Source organism: Ahaetulla prasina, chromosome 6, assembly GCF_028640845.1.
Source record: "Ahaetulla prasina isolate Xishuangbanna chromosome 6, ASM2864084v1, whole genome shotgun sequence".
NCBI classification, from domain to species: Eukaryota; Metazoa; Chordata; class Lepidosauria; order Squamata; family Colubridae; genus Ahaetulla; species Ahaetulla prasina.
Genome location: NC_080544.1, coordinates 34,240,360 through 34,254,277, shown reverse-complemented (window position 1 = coordinate 34,254,277; position 13,918 = coordinate 34,240,360). Strand labels below are relative to the sequence as shown.

At 36.6% G+C, this 13,918-nt stretch overlaps 1 protein-coding gene across 1 annotated transcript in view; it reads right to left on the bottom strand.

The window, feature by feature from the left end:
- The window catches only part of MYOF (myoferlin), a 107,797-nt gene that overhangs the window by 68,639 nt on the left and 25,240 nt on the right, over nt 1-13,918 (bottom strand). The window contains exons 7-17 of the mRNA XM_058187014.1: nt 13,439-13,567; nt 11,354-11,419; nt 11,213-11,263; nt 9,686-9,716; nt 8,011-8,126; nt 5,631-5,757; nt 4,202-4,305; nt 3,017-3,085; nt 2,885-2,928; nt 1,542-1,624; nt 207-245 (exon numbers count right to left, since the gene is read on the bottom strand). Of these exons, the coding sequence (XP_058042997.1) occupies nt 207-245; nt 1,542-1,624; nt 2,885-2,928; nt 3,017-3,085; nt 4,202-4,305; nt 5,631-5,757; nt 8,011-8,126; nt 9,686-9,716; nt 11,213-11,263; nt 11,354-11,419; nt 13,439-13,567 (859 nt within the window). The remainder of the gene's footprint in view (nt 1-206; nt 246-1,541; nt 1,625-2,884; nt 2,929-3,016; nt 3,086-4,201; nt 4,306-5,630; nt 5,758-8,010; nt 8,127-9,685; nt 9,717-11,212; nt 11,264-11,353; nt 11,420-13,438; nt 13,568-13,918) is intronic.

Sequence of the window (13,918 nt, the reverse complement as noted above, 5' to 3'; positions counted from 1 at the left end):
CTGATATAAAGCCATGCAAAAGGCAAAAGCTTTTTTTCCCCAGTTATGCCAAGCTGATTAATATTATTTACACAAAGATAAATGTATTGCTGCAGCCATTAACGCAACTTTAAGCAATAATTTGGGTAATTCTTTTGATTTGAAAGAAATATTACTTTGGACCAAAGAAAGCAAATCATATTACACTCCAAGATATGATTATGAACCTTCATATGATGAAGCCCCAGCTCCCGAAGATGAAAGCTCTGCATTTTATAAAAAGACAAGAAATTGCTTAGCAAATAAGACAAAGTATTCAGCAAATATATTAAACATTTTACTCAAAATTAATCTTAACAAGTTGGGAGTGTCAAAGCTTAAAAGAACTTAACAAGAGCTACACGGATTAATTACCATACACTATCATTATGGAGATAATCATACATTATGTTGTCATGACTACAATAAATTAGACAGTGAGGAACATCTGAAAATAATCCTATCTCATCTTTTTAAAGGTAAAGTGTCCCTCGCAATAGTATCCACAGTGCACTATAAAAAGTCATAGTACTATTTCCTACTATGTTAGGTTTGTTGTTGTTATTGTTTTACTTTAAAAGACTTACCCATTAACTTAAACAAGAGATAAAGTATGAACAAGATTGAACCACCATCACTAGCTCTATTCTGAATCGCTTAGTCAAATCACAGATATTATCAAGTAAGAAACATTCAATCATACAATTTAAAACAGATTTCAAATTATTTCCATGAATTGGAACAAATTTCAAATGACTACCATTTATACGGAAGAACTAATGTAATAAACTGCGACGAACAAAATATGTAATCAGTATGTCTTTTCCTGAAGAATAAAATTTTCAGATTAAAAGAAAAACAATCCTGCTAAATATGAATCAAAAGAATAAGCTAAGAAACAATATTTACTATCCATCTGATCCAATGATAATACAATATTTATATTGTATATATACGGTAGTATGTGTGTGAATATGTGTGTAAATGTTTTGGCATGTTTGAATTTGAATAAGGCCAACCATCCCTTGAGTTTTCAAACCATTTTTCTGTATAATGGAGAAAGCCTGCATGATAACTCTAGAAAAACAACACTTAAAAATAATTGTTTGATTTGATTTAGAACTATATCTTGCTTCTTTCTGTGTGAAATGATATATTGCTAATAATTATTTAGCATATACTGAATAACAAATCTGAAAGTAAAATCAACACACATTGTTTGCAATGCTAAATTTAGCCAGGCAAGAACATTAAATATCATTCTGAAAAGATAAGAGAACCAGTAGTATTTTATTTAAAGAAAGAAGTCCATCATGTGTATCATTTTAATTAGCATGATTATTCCAGTTTAGACTTGTTTGTATTAAATCTGGATAAACCAGAGCAAACTTCCCCAAGTCTTTGTCCTATACCATATCTAAGGAAATACCACTGATTCTTCTTTGTGTTCATCATCTTTCTGCTCTGAGTTTGTAATAGTTATTTTGAGGAAACATCTACAATAAGAAAAGAGATTGGCTTACCTTCAACTTCACCACCAGAGGCAGCTATTTTGGAAAGGCATAAATATGTAGTGCCTACAACATCATTTTTTGTAAGACGATCCCTGCATTTAAATCCATCAATATTCATTTTAAATACACATTATTTTTAAATATTGTATCTCTAATAGTCCCATTTAGAATACTATGTATCTGTCCTATTGACTTATTTGAATAGTGTGAAATTCTGAGTGTTGATTATATAAACAGTAACTATATTGGTTAGCAAGACAACCGTATAGAAAATGCAGAGGATCATATTAGCTAATATCTTATGGATGTGGGAAGGTTTCACTTCCACTGGTAGCCAGCAGATGGCACAATGTGCAGTCTTCAAAAAGAGCATATCACCTACAGTATTTCTTTTAGAACAGGGATTTATCTCAGTTCCTTATTCCCCACAATCTGAACTATCAACTACAAATAAGTACAATTAACCACAAGACTATCCAAATATTTGCTGATAAAAACTCAAGGCTTTACTCTCAGACACTCATGCCCTGGTCACCTTCTGAATGGGTTACTGCAATGCAAGAAGTGGCTGCCCTTGAAGAATATCTGGAAACTTCAGCTGATGCAAAACGCAGCAGCGTAGGTAGTTAGTTATCCATGCTTCTAGAACTGGACATGTTACATCACTATTCCACAAAATGCTCTGGTTGCTGGATTGTTTCTGGGTCCAATTTAAGGTGTTGATTATGATCTTTAGAGCCCTAAATGCCATGGGGTCAGGTAGATTATCTGAGGGGCCACCTCTCCCTGGTTACATCGACCTGTTCCAACTTGGGTCTTATCAGTCAAGAAGGGAAGAGAGTAATTTCTGCTGTAGCACCCTCGCTTTGAAGCATCATTCCCTATGAGACGAGATTGGCCCCAGCCATGTTGGCCTTCCAGAAGGCTCTTAAAACTGGGTTTTGTCACTGAGTCTGGGGAATCCCATGGAAGTTAGAGCCCTGTTAAATGGTTGCATTGTGTTTATGTTGAATGCATTCTCCTGCATTTTTGTTAAAGGCTTTTCACTATTGTAACTGTAGTTTAATGGTCTTGTTTTTTTGATCATTTTGAATTTTTTGTTTTTCTCTGAGTCACAATGTGAGATGAGTGGCTATATAAATTTAATAAATAAATCAAGTTGGCCAGTGACTGAATGAAAAAAAATTATGTTAATTTTAAGGCAATTTTGCAAATAAATGGAACTAAACTTTGCATTAGTATTGCTTGCGCAAATGTAACAAAAGTATGTACAGCTTATGCAAAAATATTTGTTCTCAGAATTCTAACAGTTGCTTTGTAGAACACTGACGACATAATAAGGAAGAGCTTACCAATCATATACCATCAGCCTTATTTTTTCACACATTGATGGAAACTAGAAAAAAGAAAATTATGTTATTTATTGAAGTCTTCTTTCTTAAATACGAAATCCTAATTGTATAATAACATATTAGAAAACAAACCTTGATTTGAAGATTAATAAGCTGATTCCACTCGGGGTTAGCATTTTTTTCAATTATATTGGTGCAAACCTGCCAAAGAAAAAGTCCATTTCCATTTAAACCAAATCAATTCTATTTTTAATCCTTACTCTTTATTATCCAGAAAGATATGACTAGACTTGCTCATCCTGTTAATGTTAGCTAACTCAGAGCCTGGAGAAAGACCTCAGGCACTTAATTCTTGAATGGCAGGAGGGCAGGACTGATTCAAAGGGGAAAATGTCACTAGAGTATGTGTAGTCCTGCAGATAGCACCAGCCTAGAGCTCCATAGAGCAGCCTCTCCTATCTTGAGCTAGCATATGTAATTGATCCTGAAAGAGACATCTTCAGTTTACAAGGTGCTCAACAGGTATCAGTTGTACGTGCCTCAAATGTTTTGAATCAGACACTGCCCTTTGAATATGAACTACTCTACAGATCTAAATATCAACTTAACTATCCTCAACCTGATCCCCTCCCCATCTTGATTAAATTATAATTTTTTCAATTTTGTGCAATGAGGACTAGGAATGATAGAAATTCCTAAGCAACCCATCTAAAGGATAGGTCAAGAAGAGAAAAATTCTGCTAAATATTGTAATACAACAGAGTTAAATCTTCTCAGTTCTTTCCCAGTGTGATCCTAAGGAAATTGACCCATGAGTTGAGCCTTACTTCTGTTGTGTACATGAATACTATCATGTACTTTTCTCGGCTACAATTTGCACAAAGTCTAATAATGCCTTTTAGCGGGATAATTTTTGACTTCCCAGTTTACTCCAAAGCCTTGGTATTCACTGGCAGTCTTCTATCCAAGTAGTTACTCTAATTAACAGACAAAGTCTTTTCAAGCAACATAAAATACATATATTTCCATATGATTTTTTTTCTTTTCGTAGTTAAAGATATTAGTAGAAATACTTAATTCTGCTCAATTCTATGTATTTAACATATATGGTAACACACAATAATTTCCCTAAAAATATAAAATATATAGTATTATCAAATCAATCCTACTTTGTTCATTTCTAAATAAATGTAATTGTATCCAAACCACAATAGATTTTTGTTATTTGGTCTCTATGAAAACATATTTATGCAAGAGCAGTTATCAGACACTTTATCCATGGCTGTATAGTACAATACAGTTATTAGCACAAAATACCTTTTTTCCAGCAAAGCAAACTTCCACAAAGGGATCCACAAGATTTTTCTTGTCAGCTTCTCCTCCAAATATTTCCTTTACAGTCTGTGCAAAGGCATCATCCACTGGACAGGAATTTTTAAAACAGAGAATGAAAGAAGTTACTTTCTATTGCTCAAAACTTGCACGCATGATTATATATTTCTGAACGTGCAAAATGGTGTCGTTGAGTGCTAAATGCCACAGATGCTTAAACTATTCAATAAATCAGTGGTTCTCAATCTTGGTTACTTTGTACTTTGATGTATGAACTTCAACCCTCAGAATTCCTGAGCCAGCATACTGACTGGGGAATTCTGCAATTCCACACTTTTAAGTTGATAAGTTTGAGAAATACTGCAATAAACTATTACAGTGGGCAGTGCTTGTTGTATTGTTTCAGCAGCTGCAGCAGCACCAGTTCTATTCCTTTCCCTCTTTTCTTTCCCCTCCAGCATTAAAGCAGTATCCTCACCCATTACACTTGATCAGTTTTGAAATAAATGTTCATTATAATTTTCAAAAGAACCTATTGAGAATTTCCAGTTTCTGTTGCTTTCTCTGTTTCCTCCTTTTTCAGCTTCTTTGCCTCTTTGTCCTGACTCCTACTGGCAGGTATCCTTTTGATGTTAACTGTCCAAATTGATGACATTGTATTTTTGCCAAATGTCATTTTCGCCAAATGTCATTTTCAGCTAATCTATTTGATTCCCTTCCTTTTGTGGTTTTTCCCCAGTCACCATGTTCTGATTTCTCTTCCCCGCTTTTGCCAGTGCACCTTATCGCTACTGCCCCCTAGTCAATGTTTTGTTTCACTTATTATTATAGACTAGTTGTTCTGAATTTTTTCTTTTTAAGATTTTTTCCCCCAGATACTGAAGCTCAGTAATTCTGTCTCTTTGTACCTTAGAGTGGTTTATTCATACAGATGAATTAGGTGGACACGACAATGCAGAATTATGATTGGGGGAAAAAATCTACTTTTAGGATTTGGCATAATCTGTTTAGGATGCCAGCTGGTTGCCAGTTGATTTAGCACCATCACATGCCATATTGCCTATGTTTGAGCCACCATTAGAAGGAAAGCAAATTTAATTAGATAGATTTGGTTTAATCACGGTTGATGGGGAAAACTGAAAGTACAGGCAAATACTGTTCTTTCAAATTTAGGGAGAGAAAATTGTCAGAGAAGGATTACATGTCAGCTCCCACTTACTGTTTCAACTTTTCAATTCCTTCTTTACAATTGTTGTAGTGGTGAAAGTGCTGGCCTAGAAACCACAAGACTGTGAGTTCTAGTCCTGCCTAAGATATAAAAGCTGGCTAGGTCAGGGGTCTCCAACCTTGGCAACTTTAAGACTTGTGGACTCATTTTCCCCCCTTGTTAATAATAGATAACTATGATACATACTCTGAGGAATATCTTCAGCTCTGTAGATTTTAAGAACAAAAGTAACCCATCGGAGGGCTATTCCAGCTGGAAGCAATAGGTTGGTTTCCACATCATCATTTTCATTCTCCCGTTCTCTGTTTTCCACCTGTTGGGGGCATATTTGGGTGTTATTCTATTCTTTAGGGAAAAAAAAGCAACCTCAACCAACTAATACCCTCAAAGATTGAGAAGTTATGATTTTTTCCTGATTGGAGGAAATATGCTGAGGTAGTCCTCAATTTACGACTACAACTGAGTCCAAAATTTCTCTTGTTAAGCAAGACAGCTGTTAAACGAACTTTGCCTCATTTTCAACTTTCTTTCCAGAGTTGTTAAGTGAATCACTGCAGTTGTTAAGTTAGTAACACGGCTGTTAAGTGAATCTGGCTTCCCCATTGACTCTGCTTGTCAGAAGGTCGCAAAAGGGGAATAATCTGATCCCAGGACACTGCAACCATCGTAAATATGAGCCAGTTGCCAAGCGTCTGAATTTTGATCACATGACCACGGGAATGCTACAATGGTTGTAATTGTGAAAAACGATCATAAGTCATTCTTTTCAGTGCCATTGTAACTTTGAATGTCACTAAATGAACTGTTGTAAGTTAAGGACTACCTATATATCTCTTCCATTCTCCTTTCTCCCTGCAAAATGTGATGTTTCCCTCCCCTCTCCAATTAATATAGGCAGGTCACTGTCAATAAGGCATGACTGCTGCATGATCATCTGAAATAATTTAGAATAATGCCAAGCAAAGGCCTGAGATATTTCTTAACCCTATTAATTTAATTTCATATATCCAACTGGTTTAGGTTTTGGCTATCACAGCAGTATCTGTGGTTGATTTTCTGAGATTTTTGCAAATAATAACATTAGTAAGAATCAATAGCATTTTAATGATCATTAGAAATATATTAGTATCATAGGGGTAGCTAGAAATGCACTGAGCAATTAGTCATCCTTTCAGTATTCTCGTGTCCTCCCTATGTTTATACTTTGTAAATAATGGCATTTGATAATGAGTTCTGGATAAGAATATCTAATTCCTGCTTTAAACGGAACTTTTTAAAAGTCAGGATAACAGGTGACTACTCTTCTACATTTATTTATTTGCTAAACAAAGTTATATAGCTTATTTCCACTTTAACAGTACCTTTGAAAGTACAAAGATATTCTGCATCCCCATTTAGTTTCTCCATCCTATTTAAACATTGAACTTTTAAAGGAGTTTTCCATTGAAAAGACTGCTTCAGGACCTTTCATTGGCTGACATTGATAATATGAATACTATTTGTGAATACTATTTATGAAAAATATGAATTTCCAGATCCTAATTTGTACATAGTGTAGTTTATGCTGCTCAACTTTAGCTAAAACATGATTAGTTTTTCATTTATAAATATGTAAAATACATTATCATCACAAAAAAATACAAACAGCCAACCTACAATAGATTCTTTATTCATTTTAATCTTGGAAAATTTAAAGATAAGGCCAAATAAGATACAGGGATAAGCAATGTGCATTCATTTATTATATTTATTTTATATCTTAATTTTGGAGACCACATGTCTCATTAACAGACCGACTTTGGGAAGTGTCATAGATATCAATATGCACAGAAATATTTCCACTGATGCCCATCAGACTCCTTACTCCCTTTTTAATAAAATTATTTTTAATCAAAATATTTATTTCTAAGAGTATGCCTAGATGCCACAAAAATCTGTCTAAACTTCATTGCTTGTCTAAGAAAAGGAAAGTATGTGGCCGCCATCCAGTATTTTATTTGGAAATATATCTGACATGCCAAAAAAAAGATATATAAATTGTCTGCAATAACAGAGCTTCTTGAGGGCTGGAGATAATGGTAGGAATAATCTGAGTTATCTGTCTTCTTTAAACAGTGATTTCTAACTAAGGCAGATTCAATCACAAATAGTTGACCTTTTTGAGAGAATGCTTCTGAAAATTACGTCCAGACGTGAGAATGTTCTAGAGTGGGAATCCTTGACATTCCCACAAAATATTCATGTGTTCTTTTGCAACCGAATGAAACAGCAGGAATAAAGCAGCATTATGAGGAAGGAGAAGTTGGACCCAAGAGATGAAAATGTGAAAAAGGTTAAGGGGAGATGTACCTTCAGAAGGCAGTGGTGTTGAAGGCCATGGAAGAGAGGTTGTGCGGCGACAGAGTGGAAAGTAGCGGAATAAGCAGAACTAGGGAAAAGAAACAAAGGGTCAGCAGGATCATTCTTTGAGTGTCTTCTATCATTAAACGTAAAGCTTCATATGGATATTAAAATGAAGTATCCAATCTGTAATTGGGAGGAAAAAAAAATGCACATCTAAACTTACAGGTGGCTCATCTCCTGTTCCAAGAACAAACATGCTGACTTTCAAGTAGCCTTTTGGGCTTGAAGTGGTGTCTTCAGGATCATTCAAAAGCAGCCATTTTCTCATGACCGCATGGCCTGAAAAGCAAAAGAACATTGAACCTGAATGCTGAAGCCAAGTCCCAAATCACGTTTACATGATTTTTTTTAAAGAGTGGAGTCTTCTGTAAGATATGATGGAGGAAAAGAGCTTCTTCTGTTGATCCTGCTGCTGGTATGGGGAAAGGAAGATGTGAAACTGCAGCTGGAACTGACTTCAAAGGATGTTATGTTGATTGCTTGTATACTTGGATGCATAAGAGCACTAGGCATGCATTGAAAAATAAGAGCAACATTTTCTCTTGGGTGAGTGCTGGTACTATGCTGCATTGATCAGATTAAACCAGAAAGGAGAGGTGAGTTCCACTGTCTACCTTTGGTCCAGTGGTGAAATTCAATTTTTTTTACTACCGGTTCTGCGGGCGTGGCTTGGTGGGCGTGGCAGGGGAAGGATACTGCAAAATCATCATTCCCTCCCCACTCCTGGGGGAAGGATGTTGCAAAATCTCCATTCCCACCCCACTCTGGGCCCAGCCAGAGGTGGTATTTGCCGGTTCTCCGAACTGCTCAAAATTTCCACTACCAGTTCTCCAAACTGCTCAAAATTTACACTACCGGTTCTCCAGAACCTGTCAAAACCTGTTGGATTTCACCCCTACTTTGGTCATCAATGAACATAGGTGATTTTTCCAACCTGGAGATCCATTTAGCCATAGTATTTACTTGTTTTCTTTTGGGTAGGAACCTTATGCTGATTATTCTTAACTCGTTTTGCAGATACTACTTCCAGAGATGCTGATGGCCATGACTTCTTACAGCCAACACTTATTAACTGCTCTTTCCTGCTTTACTCTGCATATACTCTCCATATTTGCTAGCGTGATTTATATCCATCACAGGGGTGGAGAAAGAGTGCCAAGTAAACTAGGAAAGATCTCTTCCATGCCATCAACCTGGCAGGCTATTTTTAGACATAGGCTTAATATATTCAGAAGTATGACAGGCCACAGGAGTGGAGAAAAGTAAAGGAATAAAGAAGGAAGATATATCTGATGCTTCTCCACAATGCACTGGGAAAATAGTCTTCTGCTTCACTTCATGCCTGTAACCAGTTAGCTAGGCTATCTTACAACTTGGATTAATCCTTTCAGTAGAGTGATACATACACCTTTAGAAGCAGCTTGAGGAGTCACAGGTCTGGAGTATCTCGCATTAATATCTATCATTCAGGTAACGTAAAAGTCAATTAAATTCAATACCTCAAACACGTACCACAACCAAGCAACTCATACTACCATATGTTAAAAGAGAAAGACTGATAGTTGATTTTACTACCAGCAGTTTTATTAACACACTGTACGTTTTTATGAGTGAGCACAAAATCTCTTTTTCTTTCAAAAAGACTTCCTTTTAATGAATCAATTGCAGTTTTAGTGTCCAGTTGATAACTGTAACATCAAAATATATCCCTTCTTTCTGTGGTTGAATATATAGGCTAGATCAAGTCTTACATTTAGCCCCATCCTAATCAAAGCATCTATTACTAGATATCATTAACTCTCAAACAACCTAAGATATTTTGCATGAAAATTACTTACCAGGTTCATCATAGACATAACCAACATCAATCTGTAGTAGAAATATATTAATATTATTGCCTTAGAGTTAATGATAAGGTAATCAAATAAATATAATAGACTATATATGTGGCTTTAAAGCTCATTTGCTTTCAGTAACATATCTGAATGCTTCTTCTGTCACATGAAGTACAGGATCTAAATTTAAACATGTGTAACTAAAATATATTTACATTAAAAGTAAGCCATAAACAAACTAATGCTTTATGGTGGCTACATAAACACAATCAGTTGCCAAAACCAGTTATAGATATTAACCTTCTCACATCAATATGTTTAATGCTGAACCTGGATTTTGCTTCATGTTCTTAAATCCAACAAAATATTTTCACATTAATTCAGGTAGTGATAATGCTTTACATTTATCAGAACTGGAGAAATAATTTCTAAGCTCATTTGACGACCGTCTCCAGGAGAGCTTTTTACCAGGTTCTCCTGATCCACCAGTTGCGTCCCTTCCTGGACCGGGATGCCCTATGCACGGTCACTCATGCTCTCGTTACCTCTCGTCTGGACTACTGCAATGCTCTCTACATGGGGCTCCCCTTGAAGAGCACCCGGAGACTTCAGCTAGTCCAGAATGCGGCTGCGCAGGTTATTGAGGGAACGGTTCGAAGCTCCCATATAACACCTATCCTGCGCTGCACTGGCTACCTGTTGTTTTCCGGGTGCGCTTCAAGGTATTGGTTACCACCTTTAAAGCGCTCCATGGCTTAGGACCGGGCTACTTACGGGACCGTCTACTGCCGGCCTCTATCTCCCAGCGTCCGGTGCGTTCCCACAGAGAGGGACTCCTCAGGGTGCCGTCAGCCAAACAATGTCGACTGGCGGCCCCCAGGGGGAGGGCCTTCTCTATGGGGGCTCCTACCCTGTGGAACGAGCTTCCCCTCAGGCTTCGACAACTACCTGACCTTAGGACCTTTCGCCACGAACTTAAAACCTATTTATTTCGTATGGCTGGACTGGCCTGATTTTAAATTCTAAATTTTAAATTTTAATTGTGGGTTTTAACTTTTTGTAATTTTTTATGGGGTGTAATGTTATTTTAAATTTGGCGAATTTGAATCAGTTTTTTAAGGGTTGTTTTAATTATGGTGTATGTTTCTGTTTGTATTTTATCTGCCTGTTCACCGCCCTGAGTCCTTCGGGAGAAGGGCGGTATACAAATTAAAACATTATTATTATTATTATTATTATTATTATTATTATTATTATTATTATTATTATTATTATTATTATTATTATTATTATTATTATTAAGCCTGAGAAAAGAAAATGAAATAAAAATTTGGACTCATTTTTTCTTAGTCTTTCATTCTAAACTGGCAAGAGGACATCTATTCACACATTTACATTTCCAAAATTTTTAAAAAGCAGATATTGCCTTGAACAGCTGTTTTTAATAGGACATGTTTTGATTCTTTGTCTTTTAATTTCATGTTGCGTAAGCTCCAAATGAATTTATGGCGGAACATCAAGAATGCTTACCTTAAATTCCCCCATTAGACTATCAGGACGCAGAGAGTAAGAATCATAAACCTTTAAGGAAATGAAAGAAGTAGAATAAGTTATAACTTTAACTTAACAAAAAGTAAAGCAATAATAAAGACAATCGTTCATTTGCCTTACCCGAATGCTTATGGTTTCATCAAAGAGCTCTGAAGGCGTCATATTGTGTATGTTGTAGAAAAATATCTGTTAGGAAGGGGAAACAGTTTTAGACTAAATCTGCAGGAAAAACTGGGGTGTAACATAGAGGTGTTTGATGGTTATCCTATTAAAACAAATGAGATATCAGTATGTGGCTAAGCTCTTCAATTCCATTGTGTAAGGGAAGAAGTGGCAGAACCTGGAGGTGGAGTTAAACGAGGAATCAGTCTAGAACAGTGATGGCTAACCTTTTTGCCGTTGCATGCCAAAATCGTGGGGAGTGTGAGGGAGTCATTCGCATGCGTGCCCACATCCATAATTCAATACTCCCCGCCCCCCCTGCACATGCGCGCGTGACCCCCCATTTTTGGCATGTGACGGCAAAAAGGTTACTGGTGGGCCCGTTAGGCCCCAGGCTCCAGAAGCTTCCCCCACCCCCGGAGGCCAGAAACAATCCATTTCCCGACTTCCACTGGGCCCAGAAGGCCTAAAAATTAGCTGGCCGGTGCATGCACGCAGGAGCTGAGCTAGGGCAATGCTCGCGTGCCCACAGATATGGCTCCGTGTGCCACCTGTGGCACGCGTGCCATAGGTTCGCCATCATGGGCCTAGAATCTCTATATAATCACTAGCGGACTAAGTCCAAACCCCCTTGAATTCTGTTAGCCTTTATCTAACTCCAAGCAGGTGCTAAGAATAGTCTTGTACATAGGCATGAGTAGCAATAAATCCATTTAATTGGACCTTCATCTATGGACCTGATCTTTCAGTCCTGACTCATGACATACCACAGGGAGGTTGAGGAATATTCTTCTGTAAAAGTCCTAATTATTTGATTAAACATTTTTTCCAAAAATCCTGCTGCATATGAATATTTATAGACAGACATACTATATGGGTGGGGAAATAATACAGGGTGGGTGGCCACATGTATGTGGAAACTTTCTGTTTTCCCTGTTTGGGGATACATGCTTAGGGAGGACACCTCAGTTATGTTAAGTTATGTTGAGTTTACAATTTTTAGTGTTCGTGTTATCTGAACTTGACCTGAAACTTTGCAATTAATGTCTGGCAATCCCAGCACCAGTGGCTCTGTAAGGATGATGGATAGCTACTGTACAGTAGCCCTGGAGTCTCAGATAATCTATCCAGTGTACACGCTATGTACATTGTAATGTAATAAACTTCGAGAATAATCTTGAGGAAGAGGCAGAAAAAAGAGCCATTAAAAGCACAGCCAAGGAAATGGTCAGATAAGAGAAATCTGGATCAGGAATGGAATTTGACAAAGCATTTTTGACCTGGCCTTCTCTAATTCTCTACAGGATAAGGGCGGGGGAAGGAGGGTGGGGTGGAGACACATTCAGAGTTTCAAGTTTCTGTCACTGTAAACATACAATAAAAGCAGTTTTAGCATACATGATTTCGGAGTTCAAGTTCATCTATCTTTCAGGGCTGACAGAAACATGCTGATTCATGAGGACATTTTACATAAACGATAAATTTAAACCACCACAGATTATTTCACTTTTCTTCATATGACTTCAAGTCAGTTGTCACAGTAGGTTGCAATTCGCAGTTTAGGGGATGGATTTTGATGAATTTATGTACCTGAATTCATTAGTGGATATGCAGTATATTCCACCATTAGCTGTCTTTCTTTTTGTCATGTGTCTGTTACCTAGACTTAATCACACTTATTTACAGTAGATACTTTCACCTCAGTAGATACTTTCACCTCATTAATCTTAGCTGATCAAAAAGGCCTAGTAGGATAAGAATTAATTTGTATATTTAGAGGGCACCATCGGGAACTGTCACTAGGATACCAAAAAAATATTTCTGAAGGGGTGAACAGCAACAGTTTTGTGCTCTTTTTAAAAAAGAATAAACATATGTGGACTTGAAGGAGATTTTACTAATCATACTAAACTAAATAACCTTGCATCAGTTTCACAAGATTTACTTCCAAATTGGCATTCCAAAGGTTATCTGCATTTTCATAAAATATAGTAGCTAAACTTATAAAGTATACAGTAGTTTTATTATATATATTATACTTACCTCATCAAAATAGGGATTGTTTCCTCTTTTAATTCTTGTTCTGTGTGTCTGGCCACAAACATGTACTTTTACAACTGGCTTTATATTATTCCCGGACAACTGACGTCCTTCAATGACCCTAACACGAATCTGGTAACAAGTAACACAATGATATATATTAGACGGGCGACATTTTCTATTAATTAGCCGTTATCAATTGAAAGTTCTTTGAGTGATTTCCTGCTAAAATAAATTAGAATGGGATTGTCAATTATTGAATTATAATGAACAATATTCCGTTTCCTTAGTTCCAAATAATACATAGAGCTGAATATGAAGAGCTCATCCAAGGAATTTATGTTCATGAGGAACTTGATCATGGTATATCTAGAATATCCCCAGGCATAGGAGGAGAAGGGCAGCTATCTCTGCAGTTATGAAGATCTAGGTGCACATCACAATCTATCATGCACTAGAGTCATCAAATCATAATTAAGCCTC